Here is a 16,842-nt window from a genome sequence, read left to right on the forward strand (position 1 = left end):
ACAGGTGAAAAGGAAATGCTGGGCGGCTTTTCGCCATGGAAGATTTCGGGTTGATCAAAGTTGCCTCTGAGGCGCGCAGGAGGGGAGAGGGGAGAGGGGAGAGGGCCGGCGGCGGAACGCAAGCGAGACCGGATCCGCAGGCTCGATTCGACTGCAAAGAACGCGGGATTAAGGATGGGATGGGATGGGATGGGATGAGGGACGAAAATAATCTCCAGGGCCTAGAGGCAGCAATTGCTTGCGCGGGAGAGTGGGCGTGTGAATGCGTGGGCGCGGGCAGCAAATGATGTGATTGGGACGACAGGCTTATCTTTTGGCGCACAAGCAAAGGGCCAGTGCGAGGCGACTCGGTACGCCGGTCGTTCGTCATCGCTAAGAAAAAGTTGACTCCCTCCCAGGGCACCACAAGTCATTATCATCAGCGCCTTGCCCGCCTCTCTCGCCCTCCGCCGCCCTTTTCACATCTTTAATCCTCTTCTCATTCTGCAATTGACTTTGTGGTCCCCTGCCACAGTCTCTCTGCTCTTCCCAATGGCACCCGCAATGAGGCCCCTCGCCGCTGCCAATGTGCTGTCGCAGGTCCAGCAGGCCGGACGCAGGACCTTCACCACCAACCGCCCGTCACTCATCGCCAGCAGAGCGCGATGGACTCCCCGCCCTACGCAGAATCAGATTGTCTTGCGCCAGTCTGTCCGCCAGCAGTCAACTGGAAGCGCCCCCAAGCCCAAGCGGTTCCGCCTCCTGCGTTGGTCGTATCGCCTCACCCAGCTCTCCGCCATTGCCGGCCTAGCATACATCGGATACGGCATCTATGAGACTCGCAACCCCGCTGACCAGCCGCCGCCCGACCCCAGCAAGAAGACTCTTGTCGTCCTTGGTAAGTAGCCTGCTAGTGCCACACCATTTGTGCAGCGAGCACCTGACTAACTATGCGGAACAGGTACCGGCTGGGGCTCTGTCTCCCTGCTCAAGAAACTCGACACGGAAAACTACAATGTCGTTGTCGTCTCGCCCCGAAACTACTTCCTCTTCACCCCGCTCCTCCCTTCCTGCACCGTCGGCACCATTGAGCACCGCTCCATCATGGAGCCCATCCGCAACTTCCTGCGCCACAAGAAGGCCCAGGTTAAGTACTACGAGGCAGAAGCCACCAAGATTGACTACGAGAAGAAGGTCATCTACATCAGTGACGACTCGGATATCAAGGGTGATGTCTCCAAGACCGAGGTTCCCTTTGACATGCTGGTTGTTGGTGTCGGTGCTGAGAACGCCACTTTTGGTACGCTGGTTGTTGTGTCAAGTCCGACTATTGGCTAACAATTGACTTAGGTATCCCCGGTGTCAAGGAGAACGGTCTTTTCTTGAAGGAGGTTGGCGATGCTCAGCGCATCCGAAACCGTATCATGGATTGCTGCGAGACGGCTACATTCAAGGACCAGTCTGAGGAGGAGAAGAAGCGCCTGCTTCACATGGTTGTTGTCGGTGGCGGTCCTACTGGTGTCGAGTTTGCCGGAGAGCTCCAGGACTTCTTCCACTCGGATCTGAAGAAGTGGTTGCCCGAGATCCAGGATAACTTCAAGGTTACCCTCGTCGAGGCGCTGCCCAACGTCCTTCCCATGTTCTCCAAGCAGCTCATCGACTATACGGAGAAGACCTTCAAGGAGGAGACCATCGATATCCGCACAAAGACCATGGTCAAGAACGTAACGGACAAGTACATTGAGGCCGAGTCGACTGGCCCTGATGGCAAGAAGCAGCTTGAGAGGATTCCCTACGGTCTCCTTGTTTGGGCCACCGGTAATGCTCTCCGCCCCATTGTCAAGGACTTGATCAACCAGATCCCCGCTCAAAAAGATTCGCGCCGTGGTCTTGCCGTAAACGAGTACCTCGTTGTCAAGGGTGCCGAGAACGTCTGGGCTGTTGGTGACTGCGCCGTCGCCAACTACGCCCCCACTGCTCAGGTTGCTGCTCAAGAGGGTGCTTTCCTTGCCCGTATGTTCAACAACATGGCCAAGACTGCCGAAATCGAGAGTCAGCTTGCCGAGTTGTCTGTTGCCCAAGAAAAGGCTCCCGGCAAGGAGGCCCGCGACAAGGTCTTTGGTGAGATCAAGGCTCTGCAGCAAAGGCTGAGGAGAATCAAGTCGATTGGTCCATTTGAGTACTCTCATCAGGGTTCGCTCGCCTACATTGGCTCCGAGAAGGCTGTTGCTGATATCTCATGGTTCGCGGGCAACATCGCATCCGGCGGTACCATTACCTACATTTTCTGGCGCTCTGCCTACCTCAGCATGTGCTTCAGCACCCGCAACAGGATATTGGTCATGCTTGACTGGGCAAAGGCCAAAATCTTCGGCCGTGACGTCTCGCGTGTTTAGAGCTGCTGAGCGGTCTAACATCGAAACGTTGTTGTTTTCTCTTTCTTCTCTCTCTCGCACAAAAAAGGCAGGATTGCCATGCTGTATAGACACATTCACACATACACACATATATCCCCCTCCCGGCTTTCTCTGTACGATTACAACTAGTCATGTCTTTGTATAAGGGTGTGATACCTAGGTAGTAGTGGCGGGCTTTCCGGGGTGTCTCTCTGGGTTCTGGCTGCTTATACAAATTACCGTTTTTCTTCTTCATCATCTCTCATGTTTTGCTTGATCTCGGCGTTTTCCCTTTCCTATTCTTAACTCTATTCCGTCTAAGATTCTTTTTTTCGGATTCTTTCTTTCTTTCTGATTAGGGTCTTTGTAGTTGTAGTTTTAGATGTGGTCGTTGTCTGAATGATAGAGTATCTTTTCGCTAGACGAGAGCTGCTGTTTGGAAGTGATGAAGAAGGTACAATTTGATGTAAATGCATAATGTAGATGCTACTCTTCTATCGATCCACCAGAATATCATGCCAAGTCATTTCCCGTGTAAATGATAACCGTCCAAAAAAACGCCTACTAGTAGATGGATTGTATGCACGATAACAATATGCCTCTGAAGATAAAAGGAAACCCGCACGTCTAGCATCATATATAATGCTATACGCAAAAAAAAACAAAGCAGCCAGAAAAATTGCTTAGTACTCCAATATATCAAGCATATACTCATCTACCTGGGACTCCCCACGGCCCCATAACTCCTCGGACTAGCATGCCTACTCGTTCCCAGCAACGCCCTCGCCTCATCCAACGCATTGCCGCGCCCCTTAATCGGAATGCTCTGACTACTACTCGCCGCACTCCCCACACTACTTGCAGGACTAGCATCGCGCGGCGAATCCATCGGCGTAACCGCACGACTCACATTCGGAGTCGCCGCGACACTAACAGCAGGCGCCCAACCCCTCATCCACCCACTAACCCTCCGCCAGTGCAGACTCTTACGAACAAGCTTCCCATTCTCATCAACCGTAATCACAACCTCGTCGTCGCGCGGAAACTGCGATCTACCGCGTGGGGGAACCGCATCGTCGAAGAACCAGAACTGGAGGCCTACAGCCGCATCCATGAGGAGTACGCCTGCGGCACCTAGAAAAAAGGGAGAGGCGCGTAGAATCCAGTTTTCACGCACGCTGCCTTCGGGGCCGACCCAGCCGGCGCCTTGACCGGGTGCGAAATCGTGCCAGGCGCAGGGGTTTGTGGCGAGGGAGGAGGAGTAGAAGAGGTTGCCGAAGAAGGCGGCGGCGAAGAGGGCGGGGGACAGGCCAGCGGTGGATTTGCGGACTTGGTTCATGTAGAGTTGGGGGAGGCGGGAGCCGAGGTAGAGGAAGGTGCTCATCCATGAGAAAATTTTGCCGGCGAGGGCGGCGCTGTCGGTGGATGTCATGGTGGTGATGGTGGTGGTGGTGGTGGTTGTGTGGGAGATGCTGCGGGGGCGGGCGAGACCGGGAGCAAAAGGGGAGATTGGCTTTGCGATTGTGGGGTTTGTGAGGACGGCGATGAGGAGGGTTATGTAGATGATTGTTTTTGGAGAGGGCATGGGTGGGCTTGAGGCTGCTACGCGGCGGACATGTGGGTTTGGAGATGCGCTGGATGGAGGAGTGCCTTGCCATGATTCTTTGGCTGGGTTCGGAGACCGCGCAAAGTTGGGGATCCTGAATACGTCCTTTTGGCCTGATTGTGGTACGTCCTGCGGCGTGCTCCCCTTGGTGCTGTCCTTTTTATCCACCGTATTCGCTGGCTTGCCTATGCCCATGCCTTCCAAAACTTGGTGCATAGAACCACCTGCTCCTGGATTGCTACTTGGAGAACTGCTCCATCGGCCCCAGATGGGGCGTAGGGGCCGTCCGTGGTGTAGCATCTCATACCACACCCACTGCCCGCACAGGCAGCAGTCTACGAAAACATAGTACGCTGCAATGATGATCTGCCAAGACGCCTGCCCTGTAAACAGGCACCCTAGAAGATTTGTCAAGTCACCCAACAGCCATTCCGTTAGGAAAAAGGCACTCAACCCCGAAGTTGACTTGAGCTTGTGGTTCTTATATATTTGCGGTAGCTGTGCGAATAGCCACGATATGATACTGCACGTGCCGAGGAGCGTCGAGATAAGTGCGAGGTTCGTAGGTATGCATGTATGGAATGTGGCTGAGAGGTGGTAGAGGAACGCGTTGGCAGGTTCGCAGCTCGGCGGTAACGAGGGCTTCGCTATATGCAAGGGGGATAGGTAGGGTGGCATGGTGCCATAGAAGTATGGTAGAAGTCGACGAAGGGCGCAGTGTATATTTCTTGGGCTGTAGGTCCTGTATTTAGGGTTTGGAACGCGTTTCCCGGCCTGTTCTTCCTCTCGTACTTGCTTCTTCTTCGCGCTCTTGTTCGCGCCTCGGCAGTGGGGGAGAAATGGTCAGAGGCTGGATTCAGCGCAGAGGCAACCAGCGACGAGTAATCACAAAGGCCCAGGAGAACATGCAACTCTAAACTCTCGCGACTCGCCTAATGAAGTCGTCCGTTACAAGTCGGCGTTCCAGTGCTCGGCGCGGTGACGTTGTTAGATCCGATGGGCTGCTGATAAGACGCGAGAGGTGCTTTACGGTAGCAAAACGAAGCACAGCAATTGTTGCAAAACGTGGAAAGGAATAGAGAGCACGAGGACAGAAAGATAAGAGAGGTCAACGTCGAGGACAAGGGGAGACTGTAACAGTCATCCATGGCCCACTCGGGCTCATAGAGAGCTCTTTGCCTCCAACTGCGCATCCCCGGCGGGCTCGCATGACTGATGCCGGGGGTAAGAATAGGACAAGCGTCGTTAGCTGCGGCTAGGCCATGCGGAAGGGATACGACGGACGCCCCAGGAGAGGCGTGACTTGAACGGGTGCAGTGTCATGAGTGAAAGATAAGCCTTATCTCCACCCACCTCGGGGTCCTCGAGGCGGCTGGGGGTGGGCACGCGATCTCAGCTCGCTTGGGCTTGCCTGTTGCCGCTTGCCGCCGCTCGCGGGGGGGGGGGCTTGGTCATGGATCTGATCCCCGGCCCACTTCAGCCCCGCGACATGCTGAATGGCTCCCACTCCGCGACTTTGCGACTTTGAGCTGGATCGTCGCATCGCACAGAGATATCAACGACGATCGACGGGGTCCATGGCCGCAATAGCGCGTAGATGCGCTGCGGCTCCTCCGTCATCGGCCCCATGGCGCGTCCGTCTACTAATAAACACCACTAAGATCCCCCCTCCGAAACGTAACAAGAATACCACCCTCTACCCAAAGTGGAAGTCATGTCGCCATGGATTGGGGGACATGTGGCATCAGGAAGCCCGCGATGAACCTCAACACGCGACAGCAACACGTTCAGGCATTTGCTTATATTATTACAGGAACTAATCTACACATGACATGTCCTAGCATCGGATCGGATTGAATCGTCAAGTACTGCATCTCCCCTGCATCCGCGTGACTATGCCATGTCTAAGCATCATCACCGCCATTTCCGATCTTCGAATATCCGCCTTGCGTCTGGCCCTTCCATCGAGGACTGCACTCGGTCAGCGTGACCCTGCATGCGATTCGTCCAAATCAGCATCAGCATCAGCATCAGCACCAGCATACTTACTAGAAGAAGTTCTTGAACCCCACGATACCCGCTGTCATGGCTGCGTATCCGCCCAGCAACCTCGACCAGCTGCCCTCTTGTCCTACAGACAGTGCAACGAGATCATATACCAGACAGCCGCCAAAGATCCAGTCGCTCACGCTTGCTGCAGCGGCGAAACCAATGCCCGTCGCGACCTGCACGAGGGAGCTCGGCTCGACACCAACATAGTATGCGGCTGATGTGTTGTGCAAGAGGTCCAGCACGCCAATACCAGCAAACGTCTTTGCAACAATGTGTGTGAGAAAGTTGGGCGTTGATCGTGTATCCAGCGGCTCGAGCATCGTCGAGATGTACGTCACCTGCACCAACGTATTGATAATCACAAAGATATTCGACGTCGCCAGGTCATTCGCATTCCAGAAGAACATCCAAGCTATCCAACCGTATTAGCAAAATCCCCTATTTCATAATCCCTTTTTGGCTTAAAAGTAAACACTTACTTCCGATGCAAAAGTTTCCAAGACTATAACACCACGCAAACTTGTTCATCATGGCACGCTCCTGCTCGTTTCCATCCTGCTTCCACAGCTTCCACAACCACACCAGCTGGAAGATTTGCTGGGGGAAAAAGAAGGCGCCGATGAAATATGGGTATGGTGAGAAAGCAGCCAGATTCCGGTTATGGATATCCAACATGTTGGGCGTAGAGAAAATGCCATATTGCTGCGCTGCAAAGTCGTAGATGAAAGATGCGGGCGCGAGATAGCGCACCGTCGATTGCGTGTTGCCCATGCTCACGAATGTAGTCCTCAAGATTGTGGGTGTATGCTGTATCGTGTCTTGCGTCACGTGAGCCAGCCTAACAAATGTGTATGTATTCCGGGGAATTGTATCTTTTGTTCGTATGTAAATGCGATACAAGAAATCCCTTATTGCAGATGGGGAAACGCAGTAGTAGATATTATGCGAATTGTGTCAGAGCCGCATGCGTCCGGCGCATCAAAGACGTCATTTTGCTCACGTTTGCACGATCTCAGGGTCCAGCACCCGATGCAGCGCCAATGTCTTCGCCATCATCGCAATCGTTCGCGGAACCGGGTGTTCGTATCCATAGAGTGGCCGAACTACCCGTGATTTTTTTATGGTGTCGGGGCTCGGGGCTCGGGGCTCTGAGAGTGCGAGGGCCCGGTTGATCGCATGTTGAGAATGTATGTGTTTTTTGGTACGGCACTATGTACCGATGGTGTTGGACCGAACTCCGATTCAACAGTTATGCCAGCTTCGGTTGCATATATCGATTGGACTGAGTAGTGTTGGGTACGAGAAATAAGGCGATTGGATTTGGGGTTTTTTTAAGAACGTCTGCTCTAGCTATCCGATTTACATGGTACACGAAGATGGTAGTTAGTGGTTCCGTCGTCAGCTAGCGCTATCTCACACGACAACCACGACATATCAAACAGGGCAGCCACAGTAATGAGCAAGTTGGGATAATAAAGCTTAAGCTACATCTCTATTCAACACCAGTGATGCGCTATCAGTATCTTATATGAATTCATGCTCGTCATGCCATGCTACCTATCCTACATTCGGAATTCTAGTTAGGAATCCATCATTGGATTCGATTCATGCTCACTCGACGCATGCGTGATCCTGCAGTACATGGCTATCTCTCCGTTATCCCCACAAATGCCCAATTACTCCTCGAATACTCGTAGAACACCCAAGGACCAGCGTCAATTGCCTCGTATGTCCTCCCGGTCCTATCAACTCACACATCCCTACTCAGACTTGCCATTCGACTTCTCGCAGATGACCAGATTAAACTCAAGCCTCTTGAGAAAAGCCTCGGTGACCTCTCGATTGAGCCTATCCTTTTCCTTGTGCTTACGACGCTTAAGCTTCAGGTCTCCCTTTTCCTTCTTGACTTTACCCTCCTGCACGCCATCGCCGGACTGCTTGTTGCATTCTTTATGCTTGTGCGACATGAAGCTTCTGTACTGGCGCAGCTGCTCCTCGGTGCGTCTCTCATGGTTTTGCGCGCGTAACATCTTGTACTGGCGTAGGTACTGCTCTCGCTCCCTTTCCACGATGCGCAACTTTGCGGTTAGGACACCTCGTTCTTCCTTGGGAGTGTAGAGTTGCTGTGTCCAGTGGGTGTGCTGGGTGGGTGGTGGGCTGAGTATGGTGAGAAGGTATACTGAGTGCTTGTTTGGGGTACTTACTTGGAGAAGCTAGGCTGATCCGGATTTGCTGGAAGATAGCTCAGAGCACTAGCATTAGGGAGGCCATGTAGGTGATTCGCGTTATTGGGGTTTGTTTCTGCGCCCGCATGTTCTCCAGCACCCTCGGTGTTGGCTTTGGGTAGCGACAAAGCCTCAGTAAGCCTCTTGACCATGTGGAGCAGGATATCTCTGTGTTTCTCTTTTTCCTCAATCTTCTCTTGAAGTACTGCGTTCTCGCTTCTCCCAGTGAAAAGCTCCAGATTTATTTTGTCCTTTGAAGTAGTCAGTGCGGTAATCTCGGTGCGTTCGACTTCCTTGATTGGTGCTTCGTATTCGAACATGGTGGCCACGATCTCGTAAAATGAGGTGAGGAAGGAGAATCCGTAGTAGTACTTTGAAGGGAGTTGGTATCGAATAGACGCTGGATCAAGTGGGACAGTCTGAGTATATAGAAACTGGCAATTGTTGGCTCGGCGACTTCATATTGTGGTCTGGTAAGAGTGAGTCACTACGGGATGCTCGTGCAAACGAACGTGGCGAGAGTCTGTCTATCACCTTCACCTTCACTATAACGCATGGGCTAGACTCTGGTGCACAGACATACTTCGCACATCACTTGCATGCAGCACGCCTGTAGATCCCTGTACAAAGCCTTAACTCCACATTCTCTCTGCTCTTTTTTTTTGAGAGCCGTCGCCTCATTCTAGAATCACTCGCGCTAGGGGGTAGACCATGAGTCCTCTGAGTCTATGTGCTGAACACAATTATCGCTCAACGGGTCCACACTTTGTCAGTGTTAGAGCATTTGAACAATCTTCTTGGCAAGGTTGGCTCGCCTTTGGGCCTGAAGCTCTATCTAGACGGGGGTGTGTTGGATGAGCTTGATTGTTAACCTTTTTCGGCACTGTCGTTCGCGATGTGTTTAGGAATAAAAGGACAGTTAATGGCAGTCAATTCTGTACTTACTCACCGCCCCATTTTTCATCAATGACCGTTGCCTTGTGCATAGTGTTGAGGAAGAAATAGATGCATATTGACTAGCTTTTATGATAAAGGAGGGAGGGGAATTGTGAAGTACGGAGTTCCCCGGAAATCTTGCAAACAAGAAAAGGTTGCTTGGCGATTGATAATCTGATACTTTCCCAGTCTCTCGAAATAGCTATCAGTATTACGTCCATAGCAGCGTTGTTACTGGTTGAGATTATCTGGTGTTGCATTTTTTCAATAAGAAGACTCTCATTCTCTTTTCGCAAATCTAATGAAGGGCGTGTTACTATTCTGAGTCGTTTACAAAATGTCACTTAGTAAGTGTAAGGCGGACGAAGAGCAAGGATTCTTGTCCTTGTAGCACGTCTTGAGGTTGTGAGAACGCGACCAGGCATCCAAAATGGATCTCTGCTCATAATCTCTCCGACTTTGAACGACTTGGTCAAGGAATCTGTGAAAACTAGACTTACGACACAGGAAGATGTAACGTTGAGCGTCTTGTCGTCGTCCCACTAACCCCACCATTAGCCTTATCGCATCTCGTCTGCACCTTCCTTGTGTGGCAACAACCCCACCTACAACTCCCAAGTATTTCACGATGCACATGACACAGCGGAGACGGCCGCTTCATAGATAATTTCGTCTCACAAATCCTTTAAAACACAGGTCTAGCTATATACTGAAGGTGCTGCTGTAGCCTCACATACACCCAAGCAAGCCGCCCAATAGACAGACCATACGAAGCGACCACAATGGCGAGCATTACTGTTGACTCTGCAGTCTCGCAGGATGACTTGGAGATTCCAGTATTTCTTTTCACACAAGACTGACTTGTTGCTTCGTCTAACATCATACAGCTCATCGACTTCTCCGCATTCCTCTCTGGCGACGCCAATGCCAAGAAGCAGACTGCCGACGCTGTCCTGAAAGGCTTCCAGAACGCTGGCTTCATCTATCTCAAGAACCATGGCATATCCCAATCTACAGTTTCAACAGTCTTCTCACAATCGGCCAAGTTCTTCGCTAGGCCAAAAGAACAGAAAGATGCCTTGGCATGGTATTCGGCGGCCGCCAATCGTGGCTACGTAACACAGGGGCGCGAAAAGCTCGTTGTTCTTGAAGAGACGGGAACAGAGGCGCAGATGCGTGCTCTGGTGCCAGATTTGAAAGAAAGCATGGAGATCGGGCGTGATGATCAGCCAGAGACTCCCAACATGTGGCCGAGCGGGGACGAGGAAGCAAAAGAATTCAAGGAACAGATGATGGGTTTCTTTGAAACCTGCAAAAACCTGCACATGCATGTCATGCGCGCAATTGCACTGGGTATTGGTATCGACGAAAAGTGGTTCGACGGCTTCACAGATGCCGGAGACAATACGTTGAGATTACTTCATTACCCGGGCGTGTCCAAGAGTGTCTTCAAGAGAAATGACGGACAGCTACAGGTTCGTGCAGGTGAACACAGCGACTACGGTAAGAACACCTACTTCAAAATCCACCAAAACAGCTGCTGACAAAAACACAGGCTCAGTAACCCTTCTTTTCCAAGACTCTCGCGGTGGTCTCCAAGTCCGCTCACCAAAGGGTACGTTTGTCAATGCGACACCCATCGAAGGAACCATCGTAGTCAATGCTGGTGACCTACTTGCCCGCTGGTCCAACGACACCATCAAGTCAACCAAGCACCGTGTTGTAGAGCCGCCACCAAAGCCAGAGGATGCCGACAAGGATGAGTATCCACCACGATACTCGATAGCTTACTTTTGCAATCCAAACTATGACCGCAAGATTGAGGCTATTCCTGGAACGTATGAAAAGGACGGAAGAAAATATGGGGATGTCCTGAGTGGAGATTACTTGGTGCAACGACTGACTGCGACGTACTGAGGCGGAATTCTAACGTTAGGGCCATTGTAGATTTGTCACATCTCGCTTGAATTACAGATGAAGAAACGATGTTAAATGCCACAGCTTTGTCCTAATCGCATGATTGAGAGAGCAAAATGTTCCTTCAAGCTTGTGATTTATCCTTCCAAACTTCAAAGAATCTCATATTCGTCCCCTTCGTACCTCTAATATATTTGCTAATTAAGAAAGATCATTCTAAGGTGCTCTTGTGACCAATGCACTCCCCGCCTTTGGCCTCGTATGGCTATCTTCACAGGACGATTAGCGCCAGCATTATACCAATCACCGTAACCAAAACCCCTCCACCAGTCACAGTCTTTCGCTCCGCACCACCCGTAAACGGCGGCCCTGTCTGACTTCCATTACCTTGCTGAGCCACACCGTTTCCAACCCCAGCCTCCAGTACCAACTTATCAACCCCCCCTTGTACACTTTCCAGCGGCGCCACAAGCGCCATCTGGCTCCAGCTAAACAAGGTATTCCGTCCACCAAACACAAACACCTCAAAGCGACCTGCAAATGTACCGTTAATCCATATGCGACTGCCATTAACAACATCAGTCTCGATACGTAACTTTGCAGGCAGCGTGACGGGAACAGGCTCGTGTGAAGACGTCGACTGGTTTGTCCATACGCGGCCTGGATGACCGGGTTCATGGCCATCGTTGAGGGACACACGACGTAAGGGGTATGGGAAGCCGTCCGATGTCGTGAAGACGAGCATGGTGATGTTGCCACTTGTATTGGTGGAGAGTGAGGTATCGGGTCCAGACAGCGCAAAGGGCGACGAGACATCCAGTGTGAGCGTATATGGCGGGCCATAAGAGCCTAGGCCTAAGGAAGAATTTGCGGGCTGAGATGCTTTCTGCGTCCAGGATACTAGTGGTGAGGAGTTTTGGGTAGAAAGAGTTTGTGAGCCTGGTAGTCGGCGATCGAGGTTTTGTCCTGGAGCCAAAGGTGCCTGTGGATTTATGTGTTAGCATACGCATTCACGACTACTTTTTGCTTATACTTACTAGAAAGGCTAAGCTGTCTGATATCTCTTCTACGTTGATCTTTGCACCTCGATCGCCCGCCCAAGCGCGCGCTGCCGCAACTGGGATACCCTCTCTCATTGCATAGTAAGCCTCCAATTGCGTCGTTGCATCCGGTCCATTATCGTTCCAAGCTGCCAGAATAGCGCCCTTGTTGCCTTGAGCTCCGGGCTGCAGCTGTTCCGTCTTGTTGAAAGGGTTGTATAGTGTCGGCTCCCACTGCCACCCTGGCACGTCCGCGAAGTTGAGCGTGCGCGTGACATTGTAAAATTGCGGGTATGGGGCTGGCAATATGGGCATGTGGTCGTTCTTGAGACTCATGTAAGCCCACCAATCTTCAGAGTTGATGATTTGATAGCCATCTCTTTGTAGTAACACTGGGTCTGACTGGCCATATTGCCAGTGCTGTATGATGACATCTTTTGAAATGGTGAAGTTTTCTGATGGCTCATGTGTGCCCCAAATACGGATCTCTTTACCGGAATTATTTTTGACGAAATCGGCCATCTCGTTGACAAAATTGATGTAGTCATCAGCTAGATCTGCATCATACTCATCCGCACCAATGTGTATTTCTTTTGTTTGAAACCATGGCAAAAACTCTGACCAGATGGCCTTTACAGTAGGAATTGCATCCGGATGGCTTAGGTTTAGCAGATCCTTCTTACTCAAGGCAAGCTCAGGTTTCCACTTAGTGATTGCTAGTGCATGGCCTGGAGCCTCAATCTCAGGAATAACGGTAATACCTCGCTGTGCGCAATGGCTTTGGAATTCCTCGAAATCGGCACGCGACAGTGTTTCGTTGGGACGTTGAATCAGTCCTCTAAGTTCTGTATTCTTCTCCGGGTATAGCGAGAAGTGTGAAAACACATCTTGCCAGGTCTCGTTGCGGCCACGGTTCAAGGGATAGTTATCACTCGAGTGGTAGTGAAATTCCGAGATCTTGAAGAACGACGCATACGAGCAAAGCTCTTTAAGAAAATGCTTATCGTACCATTTTCGGCCTGCATCTAGCATGAATCCACGAGTGGCATATGCAGGCGCGTCAATGACGTTTCCAGATGGTAAAGATCCATTTCCGATCAGCAGTTCCTGTAGTACAGTCCGAGTACCCCAAAACATGCCTCGTGCACCAGTTCCGCCAATGTAAATGCTGCTATTGGTAACATCGAGCTCGTATCCTTCTTCTGTCGCGATGCCGTTCTCATAGGTTAGTTGGTCAGCATTACCCCGAAATGGACCGAGGAGGATGCCAGTTGTGGGAAGCTCGTCGACGCGCTCCAAGGTCCATTGACTACCAAACAACGACGACAAATCCGCGCGGAATGTTTCCGCAAACTCTTCAGCACTCGGAGGTATCAGCGTAAGGCCACCAGAGTCTCTATTATCAGCAAAAGTATCTTGGATGTATACTTTTGTCCCTTGCTTGATGACTGAGAAGCCGAGGTCGTTGTTGCCCTTACTATCTGCTGGTGGAATTGGTGGTAAGGGCTGTAGCGCAACAACCAATTGAGGTAGTAGGAGCAACGACGCGACAAAAACCATCATTGACGCGAAATCATTGGAGTAATAGTGAGCGCGGTGACCCAGGTAAACTACTCTATTGTATTGAATAGCCAAGGTATCTTGGCAGATGCTGTCAAGTCGCTTCGCCCCGCAATCTGCAAAGCCGATGTAACCTTAGAGCGGCTGGCCGTTGGAGGTCACGATAACAAGCTTTGGGTAATGGCAAAAGGGGTATGGCCAGGCACGGTTCAGTGAGGACGAGAAACGGAATAAACGGTGTGGAGGTGGAGAGGTGCTACTTCAGCCCCGGCAAGTCTCGTACAGGGCTTATTCTTGCCAACGTGAACCGTCTTCACAGAGCAGAACATGGTTGGTACGCGATCTTTGCGATGTGGGCATAACGAACAAAGAACAAAAAACCTGGAAGACGTAAAAGTATCAGGTCTGCGAAACCAGGAACACTGGAGCTAGACGAGCGAAGCTTACTACTAGCGCATCGGAGAAAATCTGTACCTCGCCGATAAAGTCTACCAAAACATCATCTCCAATCACACGACGAGGTCTTGATCATCATGTATCAATGACATCGGCATTGCTAGATATCCCAATTCACGAAAATCCTTGATATGGACCGTCACCAGCGCGTAGTCGCGCAAGTCGCGTCTAAAGTCAAGGACTACTTTACACGAAAAGAACCATTCCGGATCTCACACGGCTCAACAAATAGCACGCGGCCGAACCTCAAGAAGCATGTCGTTGACATAAGTGCTCTGAGGAATGTTATCAAAGTCGACACTCAAAGCAAGAGAGCGCTTGTTGAGCCCAATGTTCCTATGGATCGACTCGTGGAAGCGACTTTGCCACATGGTCTAGTACCGCCTGTTGTCATGGAGTTCCCTGGTATCACTGTAGGAGGAGGATATGCAGGGACAGCAGGAGAGAGCAGTAGCTTCAAGTTTGGCTTTTTTGACCGGACAATCAATGAAGTCGAGATGGTGATGGCTGATGGCAGAGTAATGAAGGCAAGCGAAAAAGAGAATGAAGATCTGTTTCGGGGCGCTGCTGGTGCAGTCGGCACTCTCGGTGTCACCACTCTGATAGATCTGAATCTTGTCGAGGCCAAAAAGTATGTCAAGACCACATACTACCCTACGCGCGATGTGGCACAGGCTATCAAAGAGGTCAAGGAGCATACTGAAGGCGAAAAGGGAGCTAAAAATGACTATGTGGATGGTGTGCTGTTCAGTAAAGATCACGGTGCTATAGTCACAGGCGAAATGACCAACGAACTCCCACCGGATACCAAGCCGCAAACATTTAGCAATCCCTGGGATCCGTGGTTTTATCTTCATGTTGAAGAAGCAACGCAAAATTCCAGCGAGCCGGTTGTAGAATACATACCATTGGCTGAGTACATGTTCCGCTACGATCGCGGTGGATTCTGGGTTGGACGATCTGCCTTCAGCTACATGCGCTTTCCCTTCAACAAATACACCCGATGGTTTCTCGACGACTTCTTGCACACGCGCATGCTCTACCGAGCTTTGCATGCATCCGGAATCGCAACACGCTACATTGTACAAGACATGGCTCTGCCATACCCGAATGCGGAGAAATTCATCGAGTACACAGACAAGACATTCAACATCTGGCCACTGTGGCTCTGCCCCCTTAAGCAAAGCCCCCAGCCGACTATGCACCCGCATACGAAGGGCTCTTTCAAATCAGACCAGATGCTCAATATTGGATTGTGGGGCTTTGGACCTAGCGATCCCGCGACCTACCTCCAGAAGAACCGAGCCCTTGAGAAGATGCTTGGCGAGATGGGTGGTATGAAGTGGTTGTACGCGCAAACGTACTATAGCAGAGAAGAATTCTGGACCCAATTCGACCACAAATGGCATCAAGGACTGAGAAAGAAATACAATGCTGAGATGCTTCCAGAAGTGTATGACAAGGTACATGTAGATGTTGAAAAGTACACGGAAATGGTCAACAAGGACTGGGGTCTCAAGTTGAGAGGTATCTGGCCATTGGGAGGTCTGTGGGGCATTTGGAAGTCGATACAAAGTAAAGATTACATGATATCAAGGAACTCGACATGGAGATCCAGGCCCTAAATGCTAGCAGATACTAGGGTGCTGGATGAGCAAAACATAGACCTGGAAATATGCTGCAGTCTTAGATACTTGTTAGAATTCCATGTAAAATACATATGCATCTTAGTTGAAGACTCAGCCGTTTTGATTTGATCGATCGCTACGATATCTCACGAACTTATTTGATTAACTACATAGAAGCGGGGAAACAGTCACTAGCGCTGACAAGAAGAAATGCTACACTAAACTACATATTGCCACAAATAATTTACAAACACTTTTCGTTAACAATAATCATCTTAGCAAACTGGGTTTGGTGTGTGCGAACGCGATACATTTGCGCTGGAAAATCCCCACTCGTCCTTGACCTTGGCCTCCATTCCTAGCACAGAACTATGCCAAGCATGCTTCTGATACTCCCGAGCATGAGGAATAGGCCAGGAACTAGTCTTCAGTAGTTCATTGACTTCTGTGGTTATACCAGAAGTCGTTTCTTTTGCCGTCGTTGCGGTTGGGTGTTCGCTGCTTTGTGAGAAAAGCACACTGGCTTTTAGGGAGGGGCAGTCTTACTTTCCTTGGTCTACAGCTCCATGACTAAGACCTGGGCTTGTTTTATTCCGGTCTTGGTGCCCAGAAGAGGGGGTGGTCTCTGTGCGTGGTTCGCTGCCATGTTGTGTCATTTTGTTGGTTGAAGGCGAGATTTTCTTGGTTTGTGAGTGAATCTCTAGTGGCAGTAGAGGTAAGAAGTTCGTTTTTGGTGTTTGATGAGACATAATATTAATATTGAAGGACTATGATGTTAGGAGGGTGTCTTGCTTGCTTTATATCTCACTTGGTTCGAGCAGGATATGTTGGGGCTCCAACATGTGTCAGATTATCTCGTGATTATCACGTTTCTTTGCATTATCGTGTGGTGCAGAAGTGAATGAGTGAGGGGTATCAGCCATCTGAGTAGTTGTCGTATGACTTTTACGTCTCCAATCGACTTGTTACCGTGTTCATCCCTTCCAGCCGATTGGTAAAACTAACTGGGGCACGATCGGCTGCGCTAGTGTCTATTCGGGAAAGCGT

The 16,842-nt window shown here is 50.7% G+C and overlaps 9 protein-coding genes across 9 annotated transcripts; 3 read left to right on the top strand and 6 right to left on the bottom strand.

Moving 5' to 3' along the window:
* Nucleotides 1–531: 531 nt before the first annotated feature.
* On the top strand, nt 532–2,375 carry COCSADRAFT_31149 (uncharacterized protein; the record flags this gene model as incomplete). Its single annotated transcript, XM_007707012.1, has 3 exons — nt 532–877; nt 941–1,279; nt 1,330–2,375. The coding sequence occupies 3 exons, from the start codon at nt 532–534 to the stop codon at nt 2,373–2,375; spliced, it is 1,731 nt and encodes a 576-aa protein (XP_007705202.1).
* A 715-nt stretch (nt 2,376–3,090) lies between these two features.
* COCSADRAFT_102279 (uncharacterized protein) lies at nt 3,091–4,197 on the bottom strand (the record flags this gene model as incomplete). Its single annotated transcript, XM_007707259.1, has 1 exon — nt 3,091–4,197. The coding sequence occupies one exon, from the start codon at nt 4,195–4,197 to the stop codon at nt 3,091–3,093; it is 1,107 nt and encodes a 368-aa protein (XP_007705449.1).
* A 589-nt stretch (nt 4,198–4,786) lies between these two features.
* COCSADRAFT_262600 (uncharacterized protein) lies at nt 4,787–5,303 on the bottom strand. Its single transcript, XM_007707260.1, has one exon. The coding sequence runs from the start codon at nt 5,172–5,174 to the stop codon at nt 4,914–4,916; it is 261 nt and encodes an 86-aa protein (XP_007705450.1). The 5' UTR covers nt 5,175–5,303; the 3' UTR covers nt 4,787–4,913.
* A 358-nt stretch (nt 5,304–5,661) lies between these two features.
* On the bottom strand, nt 5,662–6,995 carry COCSADRAFT_41562 (uncharacterized protein). Its single transcript, XM_007707060.1, has 3 exons — nt 6,513–6,995; nt 6,031–6,445; nt 5,662–5,952 (listed from the first exon to the last, which is right to left on the bottom strand). Exons 1-3 carry the CDS (start codon nt 6,802–6,804, stop codon nt 5,886–5,888), a joined length of 774 nt encoding a protein of 257 aa, XP_007705250.1. The 5' UTR covers nt 6,805–6,995; the 3' UTR covers nt 5,662–5,885.
* A 689-nt stretch (nt 6,996–7,684) lies between these two features.
* Nucleotides 7,685–9,244, bottom strand: COCSADRAFT_194404 (uncharacterized protein; the record flags this gene model as incomplete). The annotated part of the gene is made up of 4 exons (XM_007707261.1): nt 7,685–8,190; nt 8,238–8,658; nt 8,842–8,868; nt 9,208–9,244. 4 exons carry the CDS (start codon nt 9,242–9,244, stop codon nt 7,794–7,796), a joined length of 882 nt encoding a protein of 293 aa, XP_007705451.1. The 3' UTR covers nt 7,685–7,793.
* A 732-nt stretch (nt 9,245–9,976) lies between these two features.
* COCSADRAFT_31153 (uncharacterized protein) lies at nt 9,977–11,111 on the top strand (the record flags this gene model as incomplete). Its single annotated transcript, XM_007707013.1, has 3 exons — nt 9,977–10,030; nt 10,082–10,697; nt 10,750–11,111. The coding sequence occupies 3 exons, from the start codon at nt 9,977–9,979 to the stop codon at nt 11,109–11,111; spliced, it is 1,032 nt and encodes a 343-aa protein (XP_007705203.1).
* Nucleotides 11,112–11,382: 271 nt separating this feature from the next.
* Nucleotides 11,383–13,954, bottom strand: COCSADRAFT_185520 (glycoside hydrolase family 20 protein; the record flags this gene model as incomplete). Its single annotated transcript, XM_007707262.1, has 2 exons — nt 12,149–13,954; nt 11,383–12,093 (listed from the first exon to the last, which is right to left on the bottom strand). Exons 1-2 carry the CDS (start codon nt 13,712–13,714, stop codon nt 11,383–11,385), a joined length of 2,277 nt encoding a protein of 758 aa, XP_007705452.1. The 5' UTR covers nt 13,715–13,954.
* Nucleotides 13,955–14,225: 271 nt separating this feature from the next.
* Nucleotides 14,226–15,906, top strand: COCSADRAFT_41567 (uncharacterized protein). The gene has a single exon (XM_007707061.1). The coding sequence runs from the start codon at nt 14,299–14,301 to the stop codon at nt 15,790–15,792; it is 1,494 nt and encodes a 497-aa protein (XP_007705251.1). The 5' UTR covers nt 14,226–14,298; the 3' UTR covers nt 15,793–15,906.
* On the bottom strand, nt 15,894–16,730 carry COCSADRAFT_204080 (uncharacterized protein). The gene is made up of 2 exons (XM_007707263.1): nt 16,342–16,730; nt 15,894–16,293 (listed from the first exon to the last, which is right to left on the bottom strand). Exons 1-2 carry the CDS (start codon nt 16,542–16,544, stop codon nt 16,071–16,073), a joined length of 426 nt encoding a protein of 141 aa, XP_007705453.1. The 5' UTR covers nt 16,545–16,730; the 3' UTR covers nt 15,894–16,070.
* Nucleotides 16,731–16,842: the final 112 nt, after the last annotated feature.

The sequence above is a fragment of the Bipolaris sorokiniana genome (genome assembly GCF_000338995.1).
Source record: "Bipolaris sorokiniana ND90Pr unplaced genomic scaffold COCSAscaffold_18, whole genome shotgun sequence".
In the NCBI taxonomy this organism is placed as follows: Eukaryota; Fungi; Ascomycota; class Dothideomycetes; order Pleosporales; family Pleosporaceae; genus Bipolaris; species Bipolaris sorokiniana.